Source organism: Amphiprion ocellaris, chromosome 16 (assembly GCF_022539595.1).
Source record: "Amphiprion ocellaris isolate individual 3 ecotype Okinawa chromosome 16, ASM2253959v1, whole genome shotgun sequence".
NCBI lineage: Eukaryota > Metazoa > Chordata > Actinopteri > Pomacentridae > Amphiprion > Amphiprion ocellaris.
The window spans coordinates 13,233,218-13,258,068 of NC_072781.1; the positions used below are offsets into that span (position 1 = coordinate 13,233,218).

At 39.9% G+C, this 24,851-nt stretch overlaps 2 protein-coding genes across 3 annotated transcripts in view; one reads left to right on the forward strand and one right to left on the reverse strand.

Annotated features, from left to right (window-relative positions):
* Positions 1-11,394: 11,394 nt before the first annotated feature.
* On the forward strand, positions 11,395-22,925 carry phf3 (PHD finger protein 3). Of its 2 annotated transcripts, none has more exons than XM_023290961.3 (16): positions 11,395-11,524; positions 12,690-12,940; positions 13,786-13,902; positions 13,998-15,324; positions 15,484-15,760; positions 16,190-16,241; positions 17,545-17,665; positions 17,769-17,925; positions 18,020-18,136; positions 18,338-18,460; positions 18,551-18,695; positions 18,817-19,003; positions 19,091-19,238; positions 19,844-19,933; positions 20,208-20,403; positions 20,499-22,925. In XM_023290961.3, the coding sequence occupies exons 2-16, from the start codon at positions 12,706-12,708 to the stop codon at positions 22,253-22,255; spliced, it is 5,049 nt and encodes a 1,682-aa protein (XP_023146729.2). In that variant the 5' UTR covers positions 11,395-11,524; positions 12,690-12,705; the 3' UTR covers positions 22,256-22,925. The 2 variants fall into 2 exon arrangements, with proteins under 2 accessions (XP_023146729.2, XP_023146728.2); XM_023290960.3 differs by having other exon boundaries at positions 13,995-15,324; positions 20,499-22,924.
* The window catches only part of eys (eyes shut homolog), a 161,201-nt gene continuing 158,229 nt past the window's right edge, over positions 21,880-24,851 (reverse strand). The window contains exon 51 of the mRNA XM_035957569.2: positions 21,880-24,554. Coding sequence (XP_035813462.2) covers positions 23,362-24,554 — 1,193 coding nt within the window. The 3' untranslated portion in view covers positions 21,880-23,361. The remainder of the gene's footprint in view (positions 24,555-24,851) is intronic.

Below are 24,851 nucleotides of genomic sequence, written 5' to 3' on the forward strand. Positions count from 1 at the left end.
GAGGAGCAAGAGGGGAAAGGATGGAGGAGGAGGAGGAGGAGAGAGGAGAGAATGGGGGAGCAAGAGGGGAAAGGATAGAGGAGGAGGAGAGAGGAGAGAAGGGAGGAGCAAGAGGGGAAAGGATAGAGGAGGAGGAGGAGGAGGAGGAGGAGAGAGGAGAGAAGGGGGGAGCAAGAGGGGAAAGGATGGAGGAGGGGAGGAGAGAGGAGAGAAGGGGGGAGCAAGAGGGGAAAGGATAGAGGAGGAGGAGAGGGGAGGAGAGAGGGAGGAGCAAGAGGGGATGGATGGAGGAGGAGGAGGAGAGAGGAGAGAAGGGGGGAGCAAGAGGGGAAAGGATGGAGGAGGAGGAGGAGGAGAGAGGAGAGAAGGGGGGAGCAAGAGGGGAAAGGATAGAGGAGGAGGAGAGAGGAGAGAAGGGAGGAGCAAGAGGGGAAAGGATAGAGGAGGAGGAGGAGGAGGAGGAGGAGAGAGGAGAGAAGGGGGGAGCAAGAGGGGAAAGGATGGAGGAGGAGGAGGAGGAGAGAGGAGAGAAGAGGGGAGCAAGAGGGGAAAGGATGGAGGAGGAGGAGGAGGAGAGAGGAGAGAATGGGGGAGCAAGAGGGGAAAGGATAGAGGAGGAGGAGAGAGGAGAGAAGGGAGGAGCAAGAGGGGAAAGGATGGAGGAGGAGGAGAGAGGAGAGAAGGGAGGAGCAAAAGGGGAAAGCATGGTGGAGGAGGTGTGTGTGTGTGTGTGTGTGTGTGTGTGTGTGTGTGTGTGTGTGTCTGTGAAAACCGGTTGGAGTTCTGTTGCAGGGAGTCTCCCTGGATCAGTGGATCGGGGCTTCAGTGAAGGTCCCAAGTCCTCTGGAGACAGAAACAAAGCAACATTTTAACCATCAGAGACTTTCTGCTCCTCACATCGTCCACTGGATTCCATCACACTACACTGGATCCACGTGAACACAGTGGTGAAGCTGCTCAGACACTGTTGCTGCTGTAAATGACTGAATTATCTCAACGATTTACTAAATCATATTTCATTCTTGTCCCAGTTACATTGTTCTGTGAAGAGTCACTGCTATTAACTCTTCATTTGGCCAATATCTGCTTGTTTATTAGATGAATAGTGCAACTCATAGAACTACCAGAAGCCAATCAACCCCACAATAATTTCTTCTTTTTTAAGTTATACATTTTTTTGGCCTTTTTCTGGCTTTATTGAGAGACAGGAAAGTGGGAAGGACCTGCAGCAAAAGGCCATGAGATGGATTTGAACTCTTGACTGCTGCATCAAGAACTATAGTCCCAAGCTCAACCTGTTGAGCTACAACAGGTCGTAGCTGAGTCATTGTAAGCCAAGGGAAAGAGAACATGAGGTTTATTCTGGGAAACCCTGTGGTTTTTTTCCAACTTTGTTGTACCAACAGCTAATTACATTTTCAGCTCATTCACAATTACAAATTCAGACATAATGAGGTACACACGATTGGTCTGATGTGTATTTTCAAGTCAAGTATAGCTTTTTTAATTGTCATGTTCAAACGAATCAGAATAACAACTCTGCTGAATAGACTGTAGTTTACTTTTTTGACAGTGCAGAGGTCTGCAATATCACAAACCAACGTTACGCCTGTTTTACTTCTTCCTCATATTGTATCTCTGACACTTCTTTAAACACAAAATTACATTTTAGCCCTTAATATATATTTTTTAAAAAAAGAAAATATCTATGCTAATATAAATAAATAAATACTGTGAAAATAGTGGGATTTTGAGGTCAAATTTTGTTAAAGAACAAATTACCACTCACAAAAATATAGATTTTTTGATGTAGACATTATTTACCAGTTATGTAAAGTTTTTATCATTTTACCATTATTGTACCAGTTTATGCAGTTACATTTAGAAATGCTAAGCTTTAATAATATAATAACAGTAAATTGTTCAAAAAGTTACAGCTGTTCAAAACGATTATTTCTCACAGAGATTCCGCTCAACCAGTAAATACTAAATACACAGAACAGATTCAGATCCAGTCACATGCAGCAGTGATGCATCTACACAGAAACACGTTAATAAAATCACTTCACTGGTGTCTCCACCATCACACCAAATAACCACATCGTATTAAAATGAACTTTAAATGTGCACTTTCAAATGATTATATTTTAGCTGATTTGAAGTGTGTAAACAATGTCAAAGAACAGTTTATTATTAGTAAAAATACAGATTTGTGACATAGACATTATTTACATATTTTTTCCCTACAGTCAGCGTCTAAATAGATACATGATTTTATTACTTATTCTTTATAAATTATTCAGAACTGTCACATCTACATTTTTGTGTCCTTAGTATGCATCATTTTTCTTTCAAATACCAGCAAATGTCTACAAAACAGCAATTGTTTTTGTTCTTGAAAGTTAAACATTGTGAAAATACTGTGTAATTTGATTGTAAAATGTTGTAAAAGAACAAATTACCATTCATAACAATACAGATTTTTTGATATGCATATTATTCAAAGCCTAAATCATTCAGTTTACAGGAAAATTTATACTTTTTTAGTAATTATATTATTTACCAAAATACAGTTATTTTGTAAATTGTTAATAAAAAAAAATTGCAGCTAGAAACTTAAAAAAGTTAATTTCTCACAGTCATTTCGGCTCATCTGCACGTTCTGACGTCATTACCCCCCCCTCTCCTAATGCTTCCATCATCTCCGTGGTTACCAAAAATACACAATCAGTTATTTTATGAAAAATGGCCCAGTCGCCATCTTTGTCTAAAACTTTTATAATCCTGTATAAAAATACAGATGTTTGATGTGGACAATATTCAGAGTTTTTGCCTGTTTTTGAGTCGTATTACTAGTCTCAGCACAAAAAAACCAACAAATCATATCATATGACAATAAACAGAGGGACATTTCCAGCAACCATCACTCCTGTGCTCTAATGCTACATTGTGTTAGCTAATGGCGTTGAAAGAATAATTGATGATTAGAAAACCTTTGTGCAATTATATAAGCACATGAATAAAAGTCTGACTTTTTATGGAAAACATGAAATTGTCTGGGTGACCCCAAACTTTTGAACGGTAATGTAAAACAAAAACAAAACAGTTTCATCAAATCACTTTAGCGTTTTGTTAACTTATTTCAGAACTTTTAAACAGTAAAACTCACAAAAAAGCAAATTTACACAAATAAAACATCACTCAACCTGTTTTACAAACAAGCCCTCGAAATTCTGATACTTAACAGACTTTAAATTCAACAAATTATTCTCATTTCTTGGATTGAAACCGTTTTTAAAATGTTCACAAATATCAGAGGATGAGTGAGACGCAGCAAAAAGCATGAAATGAATTTTCTTACCTGAACGCAAACTGCAGGTGCTTCAACTGATGCTTTCTCCGGCAGGCTCTTCTTCTTCTTCTTCCTTTTTTTCTTCTAAAGGTGGTCCGCTGAGGTCTGTCTTTAGTAGGTTGTTGCTGAAATGCTTTTAGGTCGCTTTGCAAAAGGTCTATATCAAGTCCAGGTGCAAAAAGAGGCCGATCGAAGGTCTGCAGGCCTTTTATATGCGTTCGGAGCGTTTCCATGGTTTCAAATAGTGCACGCACGGGCCTAGGTGTGTGGAATTTTGATCTGAAGTTCAATAAAACATCCATGATGTAAATTCATATGTTTCTAAACTTGCCTTGTTCCATGTACACGCAGGAGTTTGCACAAAATTCACCTTGTAACTCCAGTCCAATCACACATCTAAAACAGCCAAATCACATTTTGTGCGTACGACGATTTATCTTAATGAAACTCCTGACATTCTAATGGGGCTCAGGATTCATCCAGAGAAGCTTTAATACAAATACTTCCACCCTATAAACCTTCAGTCTGTGTGGAACAGCTGACATGGTGTGTACAAGTCCACAGAATAGAATTTATCCTAAGTGACCGCTGCTGCGCCACGTGTGTAAATGCGCGTAAAGACGCACTGATGGTTTCTGCTGCTGTGATTCTTCAGGTATTTATTCAAGTCAGAGGAAACAATGTGACACACAGCAGCTGTGGGCAGCAAACTGGACCTCTGGAGGTGTTTAAATGTTTCTGCTGAATCCACAGTGACATTTAGTGAAACCTTAACAACATTATTATTTCTGACATGAATCCAACAGGTTCCACATCTGTCTGTCACATTATGATCCGGATTTTGACAGACATCTCAATATGTTATGAAGAAGATGATACCCCTGGGTGGTGCTGTTCCACCTGGAAACAACACAAGGCTTGATCTACCCCAACTGGGTCTTTTTATGCAAACGTTTGTCTCGGTTTTTCTGCTGCTAACACAGAAAGGTAACATCTCCAACAGTTCTACAGACACCTGTCCTGTTCAATCACTGACAAAAATCCAAAACATTGTTTCCTCAGTGTTTCTACTTACATCAAGCAATAGTACATTCCTGAGTATGTGTATTCCACACAATACTCTCAGTATGTACAGTATGTGTTTGTACAGTGCAACAGATCTGAGACAAACAAACCAGAACAGAACAGTAATATTAGAAAAATATTATAGTATCAAATGGAAGCAAACTGCATAGGGGTCTCAGAAAGTATTCTCACACTTATTTTGTATAAATTATTGACATGTAAATTTGTTTTCTAGTACAGTTAGTTGATAAAAGTTTAAGTGAGAGCATGTAGCTTTACAGGGTAACAGCAAATGTTAAAATACTTTATAGAAAATAGTCATATAGTCAGCAAACTGACTTGGTTTTACAATATCTACACTAGTTGCTTTAAGCTGCTTTATGTCATTACTACAAAGTCAAGCGTGTATTTAAAACTAAAACAAAGACTTTAATTTATCTTTGAGATTTTTTCTCATCTTACAAATATGATATAAAATTTGCAATTTTTGCAGAAAACAAAGATAAGCATCAGTAAACGCAAGCTAAGTAGTTAGCTAGCTAGCTGCTACGATAATCTGTGCTAAAGCTACTGTAGTTCACCATTTTTTAAAAACCTCTTTGTTGTATTTGTATATTGATCTCACAGTCTCTTAGTTTTAGAATTTGTTATATCAAAGCCATAAAGCAATAGAAAGCTTTACATTTTGTGAAAAGTAGCAGTGACTGCAAGCTAGGTAGTGAGCTAGCTCCTAAGATAGCCTTTGCTAAAGCTACTATAGTAGAATCTGATTTCAGGCCGGAGTCTATGTAATTTCATGTAATTTAGGAGTATTTACTTGTATTGTGGTCTTGTATTTTTATTGAACTATGCTTCGTCACATTTTTTTCATTTCATTTTACTCTCTTCTTTGATGTAAAGCACCATGAGCTGCACTTTGTGTATAAACTGTGCTATACAAATACAGTTAATATGCTCAAGTATTCAAACTTTAATGTCATTTGATTTTGTGCTTAGATGTCATACATTTTCTGCATTTAATTACATTATCACCAAATTAACAAGGTGGTGGGAGGGTCTGAAATTGGCCCTACAGCCTGTTTTAACCCCTTTGTTGGTTAATCCAGGATTGGCCAACAGAGAAGGTGAACACGTGCTTTAATTCCATCCAGATGTCAGTAGAAACTGGTAATATTTGTTGTGGAGTCAAACCAGAAACTGCTGATGCCAGAACATGTATGAAAACTTGCTCAATAGTTGACTCAGCTGTTGCTTCATTACTGGTAACCTACATAATTCAGAATGCATTTTACTCCAACTTAGAAGTCATGGCATTTGAAACAAACTGATGAAAACATGAACAAAAGGAAATGGTATTAGAGTGAAAGTGGGCAGAGAACAGGTGGAAGGATGAACAATAGATACTGTGTGGTTTAAAATAGTTAAAAAGGCATAGAAATGTTCAAGAAAAACCAGCACCAGGCATGGTTTTGGTAATAAGACATCTTTATTAATCATTTGGAGAGACATGCTAGATCTCTGTACAGTGTGAATGGAGAGCCAGCTCTGGACTGATCAGTCTGCTGCACAAAGCTGCGACAGAAACACCTTCAGTGAATAACCGCAGACCCCCTACCTCCAATTCAGATCCTCTTCTTCCCCGATACACTCAGACATTGGTTGCATCACTTGGTCCATTTCCAGGGAATGTTAAAACAGGCCTTCAGAAAACAAACTGAACTCTATTTTCATATCTAAAGGGAACAAAATACAAACAAGTGTCTGTAGCTACCAATCAATCATCTTGTCTTCATTTAAAGAATAAATACCCATGAGTCATTTCTGAAAAGTGCTCCTCCTACTAGGCTGTGTGCTCAGTAATGAAAGCAGAACATTGTTTTCAGATAATAGTCAGCAGAGGGTTAGAGGGTTCATGATCAATATCAGGACAGATGTTACAATTCCAGCAGTTGCATTAGACTGCAGTTATTCACAGAGAAATTAAAACATCACATTCCTCATAAAAACTAGATGGGACTTTTATTAAATAAAGTGTTGGTGAATAAACAGTGTAAAAAGTGAAAAGCAGCTCCATTAAATCAGGAGATGTGAGACTTCCACAGCATGGATCACCATCTGCTGTGTTGATTCATAGCTGAATGTCAGAATGAACTGAGATAGAAAAGCTGCTTTGAGCTGCAACATTACGGTCTGACAATCCAACACCATCACAGTTTTCATCTGGTTGTTTTGCTCCAACATGCTGTGAAGTTCAGTTTTTACCTGAATCAATACAGAGATTCTATTTCCAACCAAGACTGGAATAAAAATTAGAATGTTATGAGGTTATTAATGCAACTAAATCCTTTCAGATGGAAGGATTTACTTCTAAGTTCTAATTCAAGTTTCAGTTGGAGCACATTGCATTCACAAAGAAAAACAGCGAAACCTTCATAGCAACAATTAATAAACCTAAAGCTTCCCTGTTGGCACATTGGTGGAGTTTGTTACTGAGCATCTGAACCTTAAATCCAGTGAGACGACCATCTTCAGTCGAGGCCAGTCAGAGAACTTCAAGACCTTCCATCAGCTGGACCAGATGTGGCATCATCTCCCTCTGAGCATCTGGATGACAGGAGAAAAGACAGAAATCAAACACAGATCACAGAAATACAATTTATTCACTTTCAGCATTTTATAAAAGTAGCATGAACTTTGAATGAAGTTTATCCTGAGAGGAGTGAGAATAGAGCTTTTCTTTCCTTTTTAGAATATTCCCTCAAAATATTCTGTTTATTATTGGCTTTAGAAGCATTTTTCTTTATTTATTTTTAGATACCTCAGACTGATGCACTTTGCTGGTTTGCAGATAATTTCATGTACAATGACAATAAAGATCTTCTATTATAACATATTTTGCTCAAACAAGAACTGCAAACCTTCTCAACCATCTCTCAGGCTGCAAAATTCCAACTGCGACCAAGAATTATCTGATGTAGTTATTATTATAATCTTTACTGAACCAGTCCTGGAATTAATAAAAATCTGTATATGGATATGATTTTCTCTGATGAGACCACTGAAACTGCATACAATAAAGTAAATCTCTTCTGCACTGCACACATACTACACTTTTCTATAACTCTGGATGTCAGAGTAAAGGCAGACAGATCCACCGATCAGCCACAACATTCTGACCACTGACAGCTGAAGAGAACAACATCCATCATCTTGTTCTAATGCACCGTTCTGCTGGGAAACCTTGACATTCATGTGGATGTTTGACATGTACCACCACCTAAACACTGCAGGACAAACAACCCCCTAGTCTCCATGGCAACAGCAGTCCTTGATGCCAGCTGCCACCCTCAGCAGGACACACTAAAACTGCTCAGGACTGGTCCAAGGAACATGACAGAGCTAAGCTGTTCACCTGGGTTCCACACTCCCCACATCCAGATCTGATGGAGCATCTGTGGGATGGTCCAGGATCAGCCTGGTCTAGGTAGGACCCACCCTGCAACCCACAGGACCCACAGAATCCACAGGACATCTCCAGAGGTTCTGATTAACCACTGGGTCAGAGGAGTTTTAGCAGCATAAAGGGACCAACACAGTATTAGTCAGGTGGTCATAATGTTATACTGTTATATTGTCATGCTGATTATATGATCAGTAAATGTTACCATCAATTATAACGTCCACATTGATCAGGGAAAAAAAAAACTCAGTTCATTCAGAAACTGTGGGGTTAAACCTAAAAACACAGACCTCAACAGCAGTTTGTTTCAAAGCAGAACACCAGCCGGTTTTCACTAAAGAAGCTTTCAAAGCAACAATTAAATGACAGTTTTGTTCTCATTAAGTTCACAGTCAGCCAAAATAATGTATACACATCAGGAAAAGAAAAACTTTCATAAATATTTCATTTGTATAAGTACTTCTATACATATAGATTCCTCTTTCTAAGTTTGATCAAATCACGATAACTCTGTGTCCTGTTGTACGATGTTTTCCCAACAGATGGCGCTACCCTCATGAATGGAGCATCAACAAGTGACGTCTACAACAGAACAGAAATGTCTGGAAGCCAGTGGCCACCACTTTGAGCACCTCTTGTAATTGTAGAGGCCAATGATAACTTTTATTAATCTCATGATGTGTGAATAAATTTGGTATTGAAATATTTATGCAAGTTTTTCTTTTCCTGATGTGTGTAAACATTATTTTGGCTGACTCTGTATAATGGGTTTCTGACAGGTCACCAGGCAACATCTTTTTATAATAATGACAAACATACCTGCATTCTACAGGAGTGATTTTCCTCATGTGCAGGAAAAGATGTGTGAGGAGCTTAGAGATGACAGGAGCAGGAGTCATCCTCACTAATTCAGCTTCCACCTAGAAACAGAAAGACCACAAACAAACACACTGATATACTCTCAAACGTTCAACCTCACAGCCTCAAAATATCTGTTTAGGAAGTGTTGTGTTTCTAAATTCTGCTGAAAGCATTGACAGACATTCTCTTACAAGGTTGTGTAAAAAGCAGCCTGTCCTCTGAGCTACTGAGAAATCTTCCTGAACAAAGTTTCTACGTGTAAATGGGCTGAACAAAAACTAAAGCCTCAGTCAGATATAACAGGTATCGTAAATTAAAACAACTTTCTTTGTTTACTCAGACTTGCTGCTTCAACCTCACATAAAAAGCAGAGTTTAACTCGTCAGGTGACTGAAAATGATCGGCTTGTGCATTTCTAGATCCAAAAGTAGGATGTTTCAACTCATGTTTTACTACAAATACATGCAATAATAAATAAATACAATGGGTGGTTGTTAGTTTATTCACTATTAATGTCACTTTAGATACTGGATTGAACTTGAGCAGTGAAAGAGAGAAGGAATTTAATGAAATTATGGACATTGAGAGAGGTAATGTTGCACAATGTTAAGTTAAGCACAGTTTAATTCAAACCAGCTGAATGTTAAACTTCAGTGCAGCTGAACGGGTTTCAGTTAACCCTAAAGTAAAATAACTTTTTTTAAAGGTTAAAATACACTGCAGAGAAATACAGGTTGAGAATTTCATTCTAATAATGATGGACAGCTGCGGCAGCAACTAACACAGGTGTTCAGCGGTAAGTTAGTCACCTGTGTTAATTAGCCCGCTAGCTAACTTAGCCGCTTAGCTAGCTAACTTAGCCGCTTAGCTAGCTAACTTAGCCGCTTAGCTAGCTAACTTAGCCGCTTAGCTAGCTAAGCGTCCGGACCAACTGCTCAAACACCACAAAACACAACTCTTCACAAGTCGCTGACTTAACGTACAACAAAACAATGATACTGGTTAGAACTTTAGTTTCAGATTTTTTTCTCTGACATTATGTGAATAGATAGATGTTAATTACCTTCTTGACAGTTTGGGCAAACGCTCGCCTTCCTCAGAAGTGTCTCACTTACAGCCTGTGACGTGTCAGCCGGCAGATTTTGACAGCCGGCATTTGCGGTACCCAGTAGAGTCGCCAGATGCGCCGGGCCAACCACGCCCACGCCGTAATGGCCTGTCGTGATGAGCCCAGGACCCGACCATCCCACCAGGCTTGCCGCATTTAAAGAATCAGAAACCAAAGTATCAACAAGAAGACATGATGAACGTTTTTGAGCTATTACGAGGAAGATTTGGAGACAGCGGTGTCAAAAGACTGCCAAAAGGATGACAAAGATCTATGTGGATGAAGCGGGATGTTTATCAGACTGATCGGTGGCATGATGAGTCAGAATGTCTCTAGTTTTATCTCTGGATTCCATCGTTTCCTCTCAGCGTTCATAAAAAAAAGTTGTTTTTTTTTTTTATTTCGCCAGCACATTTCTTTTTACTGTCTGTAGGTGATATTTACATGGATATAGACTTTATTAAGTAGTGGTGCTGACGTTTTTCGGCAGGTCTTCTTTATCTAGTGTCTTCATATCACACACAGTCAGGTGTGGTCAGGACGAATCTGCGACGAAACCAGTTCACCTGATTAAACTGGAATCGCCAGAGTTCTTCACATTTTAATACTTAAAAATACTTACTTGGAATATTAACGCGATTTTGTTCACACTGAGATCATGAGCTCTCAGCGTGATGCTTCTACTCCCTCTAAATAAGACAAACATGTCTTCGTTATTTTCAAAGTACGTGCAGAGTTTGGGACAGAGAAGTGAAGTCAAGTCGCCATATGTTATGACTTTGACTTCCGGTTCTGCCGGCAGCTTCCAAATGGGAAAAGGGCCTTTTCTTTTGTTTGAAGCTTAAAATTTGTAAAAACGCAGCGTTTTTTTCTTCCTTCACTTTTTATTTTTCGAATTTAATTTTTAAACGAAAAAACAAAAAACAGCGATTATTTGTTTTTCTCATTTTATTTTGAAACGGAAAAACGAATGAGCGAACCATACACGGATTTATTTCAAATTTATTTTTTGTATTTTAAAACGAAAATCAAATAGCCACTCGTCAACAACAATTATAATTCTTATTGCTATTATTATTATTATTATTGTTATTATTATTATTATTATTATTATTATTATTATTATTATTATTAGTAGTAGTAGTAGTAGTAGTAGTAGTAGTAGTCGTAGTAGTAGTAGTAGTAGTATTACATGTGTCTGAAACGTTTGCTCTTCAAGACAGGTATGAATCCTCATTTACAAAGCCTGCAGATTAAAACATAAAATATAATCAACAAATAAATAAATAAATGTTCCTTTGACTTAAATAAGACTATGAAATAAATTCTGAAATACATAAACCAGGAGGTAAATATATAAATAAACGCAATAGTTCAATAACTTTGATTTCATAATGACACATGTAGTTATCTCGGGGGATTTTTTCCCTTCATTTGTTAAACATTAAGAGAAACAGAGTTCCCCAATATCATAATTCCATAGTTAGATGAGTGTAACGTCTGTTGCCATCAGCCGCTGTGGTTCCTGTAAACAGAAACCACGTGACCAGTCGCGCTGCCTGTCAGCAGTTTGCAGCAGCGGGACGAATGACGGCTGAGTTCGGAGGAAGTTACTGGGAGCAGCTGTGCTAGCATGTAACCTCACACGAGTGCAACGGCATCCCAGAGAGAGAGAGAGGTAAGAGACCTCTATATAGACTAATTAATGTTTCTGAATAGCGAACTGCTGCAGCCGTTGCAACAGATGCATGTGGGTGTGTTCACGTAATGTCCACTAGCAATACTCGGGCTACAAACAAACTTGGTATCTAGGCCTGTGCTAAAGCGACCTAGCTAGCCCGTCTCATATATTTGGCATCGAGCTGTCTAACTAAATATTTACACGTTGTGCACAGCTTGTTTTACATTTTCTGGCACAGGTGTTGAGTGATGCAAATGCTATAAATATGAACAGAGATAGAGTTTAAACGTAGGGTTACTATGGGTGGTAACTTCCTCTATAAGTTGCCGTTAGCTACCGTTAGCAACATACACGATCGCGTCTTGCAACGGATTGTTGTTAGCCGTCTTGCAGCGTTAGCATGCTAATCAGCAGGCAACTCATTGGTAAAACCTCGTCTCAGAAACGTGGTCTTTCATGTGGAGATCAAGTTGTATTAGTTAATGTTAAATAAACCCTTCTAGAAACATGCATCAGTTTGTTAATAAGCTTAACAAATTAATAGTTAACATGCTATCTACTTCTGGCCTACTGTAGGTTGTGCAGACGTATCCGATTTAAAAACATTAACTTGGGGGTCATTTACTATCAGTTTACCGCGTAGAAAATTCGCAGAGCTGGCCACATGAGTAGTTTTCTTTCAGTTATATAAATACTCCTCAAAGTCATAATCAGTGTGGAATTTAGGCAATTTAAACATGAATAACCCACGGAAGTGTCCAAGATGCTAGCGACGTTGGCTTAATGTAGCAGGACAGCAAACCAGCTGGCAGAAGTTTTAAGCTCTCTGTCACTCTGTTCAGCAACTGCAACGTTTCCTTAATGTACAGTAATGGGTCTAATGGAGCAATCTTCCACAGCAAACTCCACACAAGTACTATAATCTTGTTATTATGCTTGGTAGTACTTATGTTCAGCTTGCTGTAACCCCCGAAGCCAGCGAATATTAGATCCTCAGGTGCTTTACTTGGAGTAATCCTCCACTGTGCCCAGTTCAAATTATCAAGTGCTCCTTGAATGATAGACATGGTGCATGATATCTGTCTTTAAGCAATGTTATTAAGAAATTTCTTTGATTAAATGTCTGCCATTCCTGCATTCTGTCTGTATTGTTTTGATGCAGGAAGGTAGCAGCATTCATGGATATTGTGGACACCTTTAACCATCTAATACCCAGTGACCAGTTGGATGACTCCCTAATAATAGGTCAGAATTTGGAATGTGAAGCCAGTAATGAGTTTGCGACAGGACTCAGACTGGAAGATTCACTGAAGAACATGCTCAGTGACAAAGATCCTATGTTTGGATGTGCAAGTGCTCAGTTCAATCTTCTGGACAATGAAGACCCTGCTTTTCAGATCGCTGGCTCGGCAAGTATGTCCAAAGACAGATTAGTGGGCACAGGTGCCTGAATGTAGATTTGCCCTGGAAACTTTGAGTACAAGGATGTTTTAAATATACATTAACAGTTTGCTAAGATAATTTATTCATCAGCAGTGCCTTTTCTCTCTGCTGGTTTTTCCTTGTTGAAATTGGATGACGATTTTTAAGTGTGAAGTAAAACTGCAAACTTTGACAGGCTGTCTTATTACTCCGCCAAGGAATGCGGCGGAGTTATGTGACGATTGGCGTTGGTTTGTCTGTTTGTCCGTTCACAGCATTACTCAAAAACGGACTAACAGATTTGGATATAATTGTCAGGAAAGGTCAGAAATGACACAAGGACCAAGTGATTATATTTTGGCAGTGATTCAGCTTATAGTGTGGATCCACGGATTTGTTAAATATTTCTGTATCATTGTGAGATAGCAGCATGGCGTCACGGTATCTATGACTACAAGTGAACACTGCATCTGCTGCTGGCTGATGATCACATGATTGCGATCCAACTACAAATCGACCGCTGTAGACCACAAATTGTTTAAAGATTTAATCCATTGGAAATTGTACGACTGAGCAGCCTTGACGGAGTGTGGTGCTCTCTGAGTGCTTTTCTTGTATTAAAATATGCAGATAAAATTCATCATCAACAGCTGTTTCTACCCAAAAAGTTCAATGTCAGCCTTAGCACCATCAGTTGTCACATTATTCTAGTATTTTATTTGAGAGTTTCAGTTGTAATTTTGAATTTTAAGTGCTTCTAAAGGTTCTATCATAGATTGTTTGTCCCTTACATTGACAGAAAGAGAGACTACATGTGTGTATTTTGGCTTTTGCAGGTCATGAAAGTGGTTCAGCATCCACGGGCCCCACAAATGAATTGACAGTTGCAGAGACCACACAAATTAAGCAGCTCATTGACAGGCAGAAGAAACATCCTCGCAATTTAGACTGTGGTAAGTGGGTGCTAATTTTTCTTTGTTTCTAACAAAAGATATTTTTAAATATCTATTCATGTTTTGCTTCCTGTTTTGCTTGTTTCTTAAAGCAGAGAATACTGGTGACCAACAGCCTAATAAGTCTACCAACACCATGTTCCAAGGACGACCACGACGGAAACCAGCCAACAGGCTACGCAAGTCATTTCTAATTGAGAAAGGAGTGAAAGGTACACAGCTGAAGAAAGAATTAACTCTGGGAGGGCGTGTTAATATTAATGATTTTGATGGTGGATTATGGCTCAAACCTACTGTTGTACTGAGACGACTTACGGTCACAATTGGCGGATTCAGGATTGAGTTGCTTCCGGGACCCTCTTACACACAAAATGTTGATGCCAGCCAGGCTGCGTGCTTCGGCGATGGTTTTTCTTATGGTGGGGACATTGGTTTTGCCATTTTACCAGATGATACTGTCAACGTACAGAATCCCACCCCAGTGAATGTGGCCGATGTGGGTGTAGCTGAGAAGAGCTCTACTGATGATGCAGGTCTTGGGCTGGGCCCATATGTGAACCCTAATGACGTGCAGAACTCCAATGGGACATTAACAGAGAGCACCAGCATGCAAGAGACAAAACCTGACAATCAGAGTGTTCCTGGAAAGCAAAACCCAGTCAATAAAGGAAAAGACGGTATCCAACAGCCACAGAGTGATGAGAATAGCACTAGTACTGATAGTAATAAGACTGTTGTTAAGGAAAAGCAACCAACTGTAGCCAAAACATTGCCCAAGTCTAAACCAGGACCGACAGCAAACAAAAATAAGGATTTGGTTTCATTTAAAACAAGCGACACAGTTAAGGAGCATAAAATATCCCAAAACATGCCATCCAAAACCATCCAAAGAGGAGACCTGCACAAAGTGAAATCTCCAAAGGAAAAGCAAGACATCGGACATCTGAAACGGCCTGCAGAAAATACCCAAAGTGAGGTTGCTACTAAAGTGCAAAAGGTACAAGGTACAGGAGATAGTAAAGTGAAGCCAAAATCACCAAGTACACCCAATCCTGTAATAAAGAAAACTCTATCATCTGGTAACCGTGCTGGTGATCAGCAGGGACCAACCAAACACGCAAATCCCCACAACAGCTCCAAAGTTGAGACTGCTCACCCGGCGCACAGTCATCCAAGCAATTCTTTAAAAACACCTGAAGAAGGAGGACAGGAAAAGTCCAAACAGAAAAAGCTAGAAAAGATTCTTCAAAGACAGAAAAGCAAAAATGCGAGAAGCATTTCCGTGGATGAGCCGCAGCTGTTCATTCCAGATAACGCTCCCGTCGTAAAGAAGGAAACTGCTGAGGAGCAACCTGCAAATAGTGAGACAGCATGGGATGGAAACAACTGTTGTGGTCTGTGCAAAAACCACCACAATAACATGTAAGTTGCTTTTTACCTAAATATAGACATACATAATGGAAGTTTACTCACTAAGTGTGTTTGACTAAACATAGAAAGAAATTTTAATATAGGTGTCATGTTGTGTTCCTGTCTATGTCATTTCCAAATACACCTTTAATTGATATGCACTTTGTTTAGGTTTATGGTTGGCTGTGGTCGCTGTGACGACTGGTTCCATGGCGACTGTGTTGGTCTTGACCTGACGAAAGTACGTGAAATGGAGGAGGAGGACCAGATGTATGTCTGCTTGAAATGCTGTGAGGAGGAAAGCAAAAAGGTGGAGCCTGAGCCTCAGAGTGTAGCCAAACCAGAAGTTCAAGCAAAGACTGAAGTACAGGATCATAAGTTGCCTCCCAAGCCTCGGCCACAATCTTCTCAGCCACTCACATCAGGGGGAGTCAGACCAGTAAGGAAGGTAAGCAGGGTCTCTATGAATTCTTAACAGGAAAAAAAAAAAAAAGTTACGCTTGTAATGAATTTAAATCTTTCACATACAAAGAATGTTTTGTCATGTGTTTCCCCCAGCTAATTCATCCTCTGATATTAATCATAGCCAGTGTTACCGCTATACAATGGTTTGTTGCCTTTTTGTTTTTATTTTACTGTACAAGAGGTGTGCACGGGGTATGTGGTTAACATGGTGCACTCACCAAAGTTTAGTACAGAGTCTCAAACATTCAACTCACATCACATGAGAGCTCAACCTGTATTTATTAATTTTTTTTAACTTTTGACCACGGTGTTATAATGTTTATTTCTATATATTCTCCTTTTTTTTGTCTTAACACTTGCCCCAATAAATGATATGGCTAATGTGCTTTTTGCATTTCCTGTCCTAAATTAGGATCCAGACAGAAGACAGTCCACAGATGGCAAAGAAGCATCTCATAAAACGGGTACTTGTGTAAAAATAATCTTGTTTTTTGTCTTGTTCAGTTTTGACCGTCACGCTGGGTTCAAGGCCAGGCTGGGTTGATTGGGTTAATGGATCGGTGTAATGACCGTTGTGTAAACAAGATTGACTTTAGACCATCACAACACATGGATGTATTTACTTATTCTACATTAAAAAAAAAATAACACAAAAGGTGACATGTTTTTTTGTTATGTAAGGTGCAACCTTTATTAGACCTTTTATACCTTCAGTTCTGATTATCACAAAATTCAGTACCAAATATACTCGAAACTGAATAAAAGCCATTTGTTAGATATCTACACAACCACAAAAAGCATAGGAAAAAACACAAGAACTACACTTCAAAAGCATCGGGATTCTAATTATAGCACTTGACCACTAGAACTAATCATATTTTGGTGACGGTTGAGTTGATTGCAGTCTGTTTGTGCATGTAAATGTAGCAGGTTTACAGTGTAAAAATGCCATATTTTTGTGTATATTTAAAATGATGCACACACATGCTGTTCATACCCTTGCCAAAATTACCTGCCAGCTCACCATTGATATTTTAACAACTCAACAAAGTTCATTTGAGTGAGCAGGAGGGACATTTTGGGAGTTTCAAATACTGGTGAGCTTTTCTTTTCTTTTTTTTAAATAAAAAACAAAAAAAAAACCAACAAAAACAGAACCAACAAGGGAGTGTATCTGTAAAATAGGGTCACTTAAAATAGCTTCAAAGAGTTTTCTTGCATTGTTGCTGTCAGTGCTGTTTGCTTCCATATTGGAAAACCAAATGTGTTCACAAAACCAACTTCATCGAGGTACAATGCTCAGTTTCAGTGTTGTCTTGCTGCCTTATGCGGCTCATCTCCATACTGCTGGTAGGACTAGCTGAAGGTCATCCATAGCTCATCTACAACTTGCCTGCTTTTCATTGTTTTGTTAAATACGGAAAAGAGGAAAATTGTCATCATCCCACATTAGACACTAGGCAACATGTAAAGTTATTTATCATCTCCCTGTGATATGCCTGTCTGGCATTTTCTTTTTTGATTTACATGTTTGTATTCACACAAAATAGACATACCACACAGAAAAAATGACAAATCCACAGCAAAAATGACCACAGCAACAAAAGATATCACATTCATAAACAAAACATAACAGGGGATGTACGCAGAACAATTCTGTAGTTGCCTCACATTTTTTTGTCACGACTGAGTCTGTAATATTTTGTATTCCCCGAGACAACAGGTTTTCGCACCTACTCAGTAGACATTGTCATTCTGTCCACATAGGTGTTCAGCTGAAACAAGAGGCGAGACATAAAACTCTGTCTTCAGCTTCAAAGAAACCCGTGTCTGTGGAGGCAATCAGGCGAAGTGTACGTGATTCTCTGAAAGAAATTCTTATACAGAGGTAAGTATTTCAAGTAATTACACGTAATTAATGCTTGTGTGAATACTCAAATTTACAAACGATTACACAAGTGCGCCAAATGTGATGCTTTTTTGCATTTTAGGTTGAAGGAGTCTGATTTGAACGTCTCTGTGGAGAGGGCCTCTGAAGTTGCCAAGAAGACAGAGAGAGAGCTTTTTCACTTGTATAGAGACACTGACAACAAATATAAGAACAAGTACAGAAGCCTAATGTTTAACCTTAAAGATACTAAAAATAATGTAAGTACCGTTTTAGATCAGACACGATCCAAATGTAAAGCTTGTTGTAATATAAACCTAGCTTGATTCGCTTCATTTTTACTTACATTTTCAGGTCCTCTTTATGAGGGTTCTCAAAGGGGAGATTTCTCCAGGTAACCTAATTCGAATGAGTCCTGAGGAACTGGCCTCGAAGGAACTGGCTGCTTGGCGACAAAGAGAGAACAGACATGTAAGTAAAGCTAAAGCCTTGGTTGAAGCTTTTTACATTTTATTCAATAAATTTGACCTTATAACTTGCAGTAAGACACCTGATATGAAAGTTAACCATTGACATTTTGCCCTTTTAATGAAGTCCTTTCAAGGATGATTGTATTTTGAATACAAAACTATCAATAGCCATCTAAAAAGTAATTAATTCCCCATTTTACAGACAATTGAGATGATTGAAAAAGAGCAAAGAGAGGCAGAGAGACGACCGATCACCAAGATCACACACAAAGGTGAAATTGAAATTGAAAGCCAGGAACCAGTCAAAGCACCAGAGCCTGTAGAGGTAAGAGTCCGACAAAATATTACTCTGCTTTATGCAGCAAGTAAAACAGTGACGTATCTACACAAAGTACTTGATTTCTCTTCTTTTCAGCTTGAGCCTCCTCCCAAAGTGACAGAAGTCTCAGCAGAGCCTCCCAAAACCCCAGAGAGCAAAGCGGAGAATACTAAGACAGAAAAAGACACCACCAGCCAACATAAGTCTCATTTATTTGACTTGCACTGCAAAATTTGCACAGGTAAGCCCTGACGTGAGCCAAAAAATGGTATTAATCATTAAACAGTGTCCTCAGCTTACAATTTTTCAATATGTTGCCGTTTCTACTTGCTAACTTGTGGCTTTATATTATCTCTCACAAGGTCGTATGGCTCCCCCTGTGGAGGAGGCACCGACCAAAGTGGTCAAAGTTGCTACTACAGTGGTTCGGAGGCAGTCGACCAAAACAGAGGAGACAAAGAGCACAACGCCACCCACAGTCGAAGAAGACCTCCACCTCACTGTTTTGGAGGAGAGCTTTCGAAATGCTCAGTCAAGCTATGAAGGAAGGTAAGGAGTCATCTCAGACACTGTGTTTTGCTCTGTTAAGTAACTTGTATTCGCATGCGTGCTTCATTGCTGCTGTGTTTGCCACAGATCAGATCATGCAGCTGGAAGAGACGAAGAAGCTGCTTTCCTTTCCAACCTCAAGTCCCTGTGGCGAGGATTCATTCACATGCACTCGGTGGCAAAACTTGTGACAAAAGCTTTTCCTGTCTCAGGCATTTTGGACCACCTGACTGAGGTAAAGTGGACACAGAAAAACGCACTTAGATTTTAAAAAGCTCTTAAGAAGTATTGCAGACAATAAATACTGCCAGTAATGTACTGTTTGCACATACACATTCAAGTAGATGAGCGAGACCTAGATTTGCAGCCATTGCAGCCTCCCCCTGAGCTCAGCAGGCTCAAAAAGCTTCACCACAAGGGAAAGTTGAAAAAGGCTCAACTTTATACAGACATCCTCTGGCGCAGTTTGAGCAACAGCCAGGCAACAGCCAACAATGTTGAGACCAGGAACACTTTCAGCACAGATACAGGACCAAAATGTCAATCAGACTTAAGAGGTATGGCGTCAATGTGGTATTAAAACAGCTTCAACAAGTACCATGAGGTTAAAAAAAAGTCAAAGAGTGCAAACTTTTTGTTTGTTGCACAGTTTGTCAGTGAACAAACTGTCTAAAAGGAAGTGAAGACAGACTTGTTGGAATAGAGTAAAGCAGAGAATTAGAGAATTCTAAGTTACAACACCCCCCCCCCAGAACAACAAATTCATGAGAGGTCTGATACTGCCAACTACTTTGTAAGTGTGAACACTTCATAAGGTTTGGTCTTTTTTCTTCCCAATAGGACCTGCCAGACAGCATTCAAGTTGGTGGGAGGATAAGTCCTCAGACAGTCTGGGACTACTTGGAGAAGATTCGGGCAACTGGAACAAAAGTGAGTTTTGGCAGCTTTTCCTCTCAGGGAGTTATACATGCTTAAGGAAGTTTCAGTTATTAAATACAGTCATCCCCAATTACATATTGTTTTCTTCCTGTGGACAAGAACAAAGCTGCAAAGAATTATTCCTGCTGTGGAGTAGCTTGAACTTAAATACCAGACAGTGAACATCCAGCTTTGGAATGTTACATGATGCATGTTAGAGCCCTGGTCAGACCTTGTGCCAGTAATCATGCACTGTACTGACATATACTTTTCTGTTTTACGAAAGGAGGTGTGCCTGATTCGCTTCTCACCCGAGACGGAGGAAGATGAGATCTCCTATACTCTACTTTATGCCTACTTCAGCAGTCGTAGACGTTTTGGTGTGGTGTCTAATAACCTGAAACAAGTGAAGGACATGTATCTCATTCCTTTGGGCGCCACGGAAAAAGTTCCACATCAGCTTGTTCCCTTCGATGGGCCAGGTAACCTAAACACTAGAGCTTGGATAAATATTTTCTCTGTAAATTACACAAACATTTCAGATCTTTCAAACATTATTAATCTTTTAATTTGATAGGTTTGGAAAACAACCGTGCCAACCTTCTCCTTGGGCTCATAATTCGCCAGAGACCGAAAAGGGATTTTCTTCCTGTGGACATGAATGAATCTGCAAGGATTATTCCTGAAATTAAGCCTATCGCCATTTCCACAAAAGAAACCAAAACAAAGGAGGAGGAGGAGAAATTCTTCCTATCTTCCTTGACTACAGCACATAAAAAAGAAAAGGACAAGCCACTTAACACTACTGAAGAAGTTAATGAGCCAATTGCAGAGTCTTTTGAAGAACCATCTGTACCAGAGGAGACCAACAATCAGGAAACACAAAAACCACTTCGCTTTCTCCCAGGTGTGTTAGTGGGCTGGGGTGGAGAATTGCCACCTCTGCCAGATGTTGGAGGTAAACCTGCAACAACAGCGCATGACGTCCAGAAGACCCAGCCTGCTCCGAAAACAGAGGCAACGACTGCAAACTCAAAAAGTCCAACAGCCGCCGCCCCACGAGAACGCTTTGTCATTAAAAAGAAAGAAGCCAAATCTGTTAAAGCTGAACCAGAGCTACCCAGCCCAGCTGATACACCTGCTACACCTGCTGCCACCGACTCATCGGCAAAAGATGCTGTAGTGGTTAGCCATAGTGCATCGGTTTCACTGAGAGATAAGCCTCCAGATGTATCGACTGAAGCATTCCTGGCAAGCTTGTCAACAGCTCCAAGAGGGACTGAAACTAGCAGTGCTGTTTCGACAAACAAAGGCAATGCTGGCCTTTTGTCTGAAAGTGAAAAAGGAACAACTGAAGGGAATTCTGTGTCGCAGTCAAAATCCCAGGCTGCTTCAGATCACACAAATAGCTCAAAACCTCCTTTAAGTGGAATATTGAAAAAATCTTCAGCATATTCCACTGTGAATGAAGATAAAACAATGGTGCTACAAAAGGATAAAGCCAGCCTCCCAGATCCTTCAAGTCCTAAACCTGTTCCTGTGTTGAGCAGCACTAGAAATGATCCAGCTGTACCATTTCACCAAGGGTATTTACAGCTTTCTCAGGCCAAGCACAAGCCTGAAGGACAAAACCAAACTGCCGTTCAATCATTTCCTAATAAAAAGGATGAACCTGGCGCTGTCGTAACTCAGACACTGTGTCCTCCTACTGTCCAAGGACCTCAAGCAGCATGTAACACAGAAGCGTCTGAGCCCCAACATGACTCAGTAATGGCACCAGTTCTCCCAGTATACAACAGTGCAGCACCTTTCCCCTCGCAACAGCAACAGTCTCAGGTACCTGGCAGCTACAACTACCCAGTTGCCCCTCCTAGTAACACTTTCTCCAACCCAAACAGCCAGGATCAGAATCATAGTATGCAGTGGGCTCAATCGCAGTATCCTGAGAGTTACTCAGACCCATCTGGCCGACCCCCATCATCGGCCAAAGACTGCAAGCGTCCAGAAGAGCGGTACAGTGAACCGTGGGAGAAGGCGCGAAGCACAGAAGAGAGAGATCACCACGGGAGGCACAGCTACCACAGGGACTCTCATCATGGGAAAAAGAGCCGACACCACGACCGGGAGCGGGAGAAAAAGCACGATCGCAGCCATGACGACAAGTACAGGGAGAAGAGCAGGCACCACGGACACTCAGACGACCGTTACGGTGAGAAGAGGAAAGAGAGGCACCACAGTGATGACTACAGTAGCCGTCACAAGGACAAACACAGACATAGACGGGACTCTGATTATGAGAATGGACGGAGAAGTTCAAAAGACAGTTATTCATAATTATGTTGCGGCTCTTTTTCTTTTTAAAGCCCTGCCAGTGAGTGCTGGGGGGCTGTATGAAAGACAAAAGATTTTTAGCTTGTCGGTCACATAGCTGGTAAAAACAACACTTTGGCTATATTGGCAGCTGGTGGAGTTATTTGTTATTTTATACACCAGTCTGCATCTGTATGCCACGTCTTTCATAGAAATTCCAGTTAATGTTATCGACTGTACAGCCAAGATGCGATATAATTTCATTTGGATTATAAATATTATCACAGATAAGTGCTCTTCAGACCAAGAAGAACACAATATTGAAACATTTTCAATGTTTTAACCTTTTATTGTATATAGCTTGTTTATATTGACCTGCTGTACTGACCACAAATCATCAGTTAACGTTGTCACTGTCAAGGTAACATACAACACAGATGTCGACCATTTCTTGAAAGATTTAAGTTCAATGTTTGGCCTGAATGTAACAGAAAATATTTAACTGAGGGCAGAGATCTAATCAATTTTTGTCCTTTTTTCAATTTAATTTCTTTTTAATTGCTTAAATATTTTATAAACTTACTTTCTATTGAGAAAGTATGTACATTTTGGCTTGTAATATACATTAGAGGTGAAGTGCGCCTTTGCACTGTGTGTTTATGTACAGTTCGTAATAAAGCTAATCCTTTTTTTTATTGTTGATTATAAAAAAGCCTCATGTTTCATTGTAATTTAATCAAAAATAAAACCTACAACTGGTAAAATAAGAGCAGCAGAGTCTGCCCAGGAATTAGAGACAAACTTGAAATTATGTCATGTTTTTGAAATCTGCCCTTTTACATTTGCAAGTATTGTTTTAATTCGATTTAGTTTTGTTTCATGCACCTGAATCAGAATGAGACAGTGTATCACAAAAAAAATGCTGTCATCTTTAAAAAAATGTAATGAAAACAAATAGGAAAAAAATATTTAGCATAAAGTTTCAAAAAGGAACCCAAATACTGTCAGTCAATACACAAATGCACTTAAACTAGTTTGTAGTAGAACATCAAAAAACACAACTAGTATCAACTTTGAGGTCAAGTCACAAGGGGAAGCTTTTCTAGAGGCCAACGGTTACAGTTTCATCATCATCCATCGCCTTCGTAAATATTAAAACCCTCGCTATTTTCAAGAAACTGCACTGGCTTTGTATCACCAAACACACAGACATTCCTAAGACTTCCTTCAAAGCTCTTTGAAAACAATCCAGAGGTCACGACTGATACATTTCTATATAATTCCAACCCTCCAAAGTAAAACTGCCCCCCATAGTTTAAGGCTACATATCGCTCAAATGGATCCACATCTTCAAAAAGGATCCTCTTACTGTTCAGGAATGCCTGAACCACTGTGCTGTTTAAAGATATGGAGACATTATGCCACTTATTGCAGCAGAGAGTGAGATTTCTCACAGTTAAAGGGAGAGAAAGTCTTTCTCCAAGATTGACTGCAATTTTGAGATGGCTTCTCTCAAGTCCCACTGCGAGGTAGTCGTCGTCTTCGTGTTCGGCTTTTCCCATCCACATGATCAAACTGTCATTTGAGTTGGTGCGGAAGCTAAAAGAAACCTGAGTGTGTTTTAAATTTCTCGTGTTGTATCTCGGGTCCAAGTATTTAACATAAGAGTTTCCAACAAACCCCAAAATGTCTGTGGGTATTTGTTTATCACAGTACATCCCTCCCCATCCTATGGGGCACATGCAGCTGTATGAGGTGATATTAGATGGAGCGCATAGAGAACCATGCCTGCAATTGTTATTGACACAGTTTATAGACTGATTGCACACAGAGCCAGTCCATAATGGTGGGCATATACATGTAAATGAGTCACTTCCTGTTGGCCTGCAGCGACCTCCATTTTGGCAGACCTTGTACCCACAGGCGGTTCCATCCCAGTCTCCTACGTTTGCTCCACTTACAGCTCCCATCTCTGTCAACTCTAACTCTTCACCATTCAGTATGAGTTCTCTCAGGCCACCAGTGAAGCTCATTGGCTCCCCTTCAGTTGCGTCTGTAGAGACGAAGCTCAGAGTGGATACACCTCCGACAAAGATGTCTGTAGCCACATCAAGGGTGGTCATCCCTTCGGTCGCGTTCTCTCTAACCTCCTTGTTATCCAGACTCAGGAAACCTTGGTGACCAGTTCGACCAGCCTTCACGGTGTGCCAGGTGCTGCCACGCAAATCCACTTTCTCAATAGACTGCAGGATGTGGGTGCCATCCCCGAGATTGTAGCGCAAGTGAACAAACCCAGATGTCAAGGAGAGGCAGAAGAAATCTCCTATTGGAAGAAAAATAGAGTTCCATTTCATAAAAGGCTCATTTCATCTGGTTATTGTATGGTGGGGGATAGTTCCAACATAACCTGCTCACTGCCTCCGATGAGTAACCAGTTACAAGGACATTACTGTTGAGTTTTGAAAATGTAATGGTTAAATGCTCTCAGCAACAAAAACTAAATTCTAAACCTCTCGCATATCTCAAAAATAAAGGCTACATTTTCTACATGCCTGAATGCAACAAGGCCCTCCCAACAGGCTGATTATGGATCATGACGCAGCTCAACTCAAAACTTATT

Excerpts from the sequence above, each read along its gene's own strand:
- phf3 (XM_023290960.3), top strand. The coding sequence starts at position 12,706 with ATGGATATTGTGGACACCTTTAACCATCTAATACCCAGTGACCAGTTG. Across the intron at positions 18,696-18,816 it reads GCACTGCAAAATTTGCACAG|GTCGTATGGCTCCCCCTGTG; the intron begins GTAAGCCCTGAC and ends ATCTCTCACAAG. Across the intron at positions 19,004-19,090 it reads CAGTCAAGCTATGAAGGAAG|ATCAGATCATGCAGCTGGAA; the intron begins GTAAGGAGTCAT and ends TGTTTGCCACAG.